At 44.3% G+C, this 1,520-nt stretch overlaps 1 protein-coding gene across 1 annotated transcript in view; it reads right to left on the bottom strand.

The window, feature by feature from the left end:
- ITFG2 (integrin alpha FG-GAP repeat containing 2) overlaps positions 1-1,520 on the bottom strand; it is an 11,790-nt gene that overhangs the window by 5,378 nt on the left and 4,892 nt on the right. Inside the window, exons 2-4 of the mRNA XM_003796437.3 lie at positions 1,267-1,362; positions 642-683; positions 300-471 (exon numbers count right to left, since the gene is read on the bottom strand). Of these exons, the coding sequence (XP_003796485.1) occupies positions 300-471; positions 642-683; positions 1,267-1,362 (310 nt within the window). The remainder of the gene's footprint in view (positions 1-299; positions 472-641; positions 684-1,266; positions 1,363-1,520) is intronic.

Genomic DNA, 1,520 nt, shown 5'->3' on the forward strand with positions numbered 1-1,520 from the left:
ACGCACTATTCAATCTGACATACTATTTAATTTTCCTCAAAATCAATATTGAGGTTTTTTTTGTCTCTTTCTGGTAAGGTCCAAGATGGCAGGGATTTTTGTCTGTTTTATTCACTATTGTAATCCCAATGTATAGAATGATGCCTGGCTTACAGTGGGAGCTCAAAAAATCTACATTAAATACATGGTAAATGCATAAACGAATATGAACTCGCCCTCTAACGTTAATCCCTTGGGATCTACTTAGGTACCCACTAACTCCTAGAATTCCAGTTGCCTGCAAAGGTAGCCATGCCCACCGATGTCGCTGATCAGCATGACCTTGGTGTTGGCAGGGATATGCTGTTTGAAGACTGGACGTTGCTCCTCCCCCATTAGTGCATCATGGTGCCCAGAAGCATCCAGGATCTTGGCAGGTGTCAGGTCAAACAAATGAAACCAGCCTTCAGCACTCACTGCCACCAGCAGATTCTGGGAGAGACAGAGGTGGACTGAGAGGGAGGTTGGGTATAATCCTAATAATTAGATCATAGAGGTCAGGGCTAAAGCCTTTAAACCTCAAATGATTTCCACTTTGAGGTAGGAATCAAGGTAAGGCCTCAGAGTTCTACTAAAGTCCCAAGGTCCCCTAGAGTTCTTACCTTTCCTTTATTACATACATCTCCAACCCCAACACAAGTCAGCTGCAAGAGAGAAAGTAAGGCTCAGGAGACATTGAGGGAGACTGGGACTCCCTGATCTCTGTGACTTGAGAAGGGGTGGGTTTTCTAATTACCATCATTCATGAAAACTTATGCCATATGACCTACATTGACAGTCTTTATTAATTCAGTTATTGTGCTAAAGGTTCGATTCCCCCAAACAGCAATATGATGCCCCAAGGTAGTTAAGACAATCTGAGCTTTAAACAAAACAAAAACCCAATGCCTAACATAGGTAACCTATCATATTTCTAGACTTATTCAAATTATTGTCCCTATTTTTTGAATAAACTTTATAAGATCAGACAAGTATAGGCAATTTCCATCAAGTAGTAAAGGGTAATTCACAACAAACACCCCAGGCTTGTGTGCATGTATGTGGGGGGACAGACAGGAGTACTACCTGTGGCTTCCCTCTATGAATGAAATTAGCCAGGAAGCAGCAGCTGGGCTGAGTAGTTGAGGACTCAGGACATACTACTGAGCTCCCATGTGGGGCCCACCCTTGCCAGTCCCTGGACAAAAGGGACTTCCTCCCTCAAGGCCCAGGGAGGTGAATACTGACCATTCCCTGGCAGGAACAGGTAAGCCATGGCCGGCTGTCATCATTCTTATACACAGAAAGCTTCCCGCTGGTGTCTCCTACCACAAGCTCATTTAACTTCAAAGGGAGAGAGAAGACAGAGTTAAGCTGAGACCCTGCCGAACCACTGTGAGCTCTTCTCTCCTGGCCTAACCTAGGGAAATGACAAGATCTCAACTTGTACCTTCATTAGCTTTATTAAAAATCTCTTTGGGCTCAGCGCCTGTGGCTCAAGC

The sequence above is a fragment of the Otolemur garnettii genome, unplaced genomic scaffold, assembly GCF_000181295.1.
Source record: "Otolemur garnettii isolate 467f Iridium unplaced genomic scaffold, OtoGar3 scaffold00104, whole genome shotgun sequence".
In the NCBI taxonomy this organism is placed as follows: domain Eukaryota; kingdom Metazoa; phylum Chordata; class Mammalia; order Primates; family Galagidae; genus Otolemur; species Otolemur garnettii.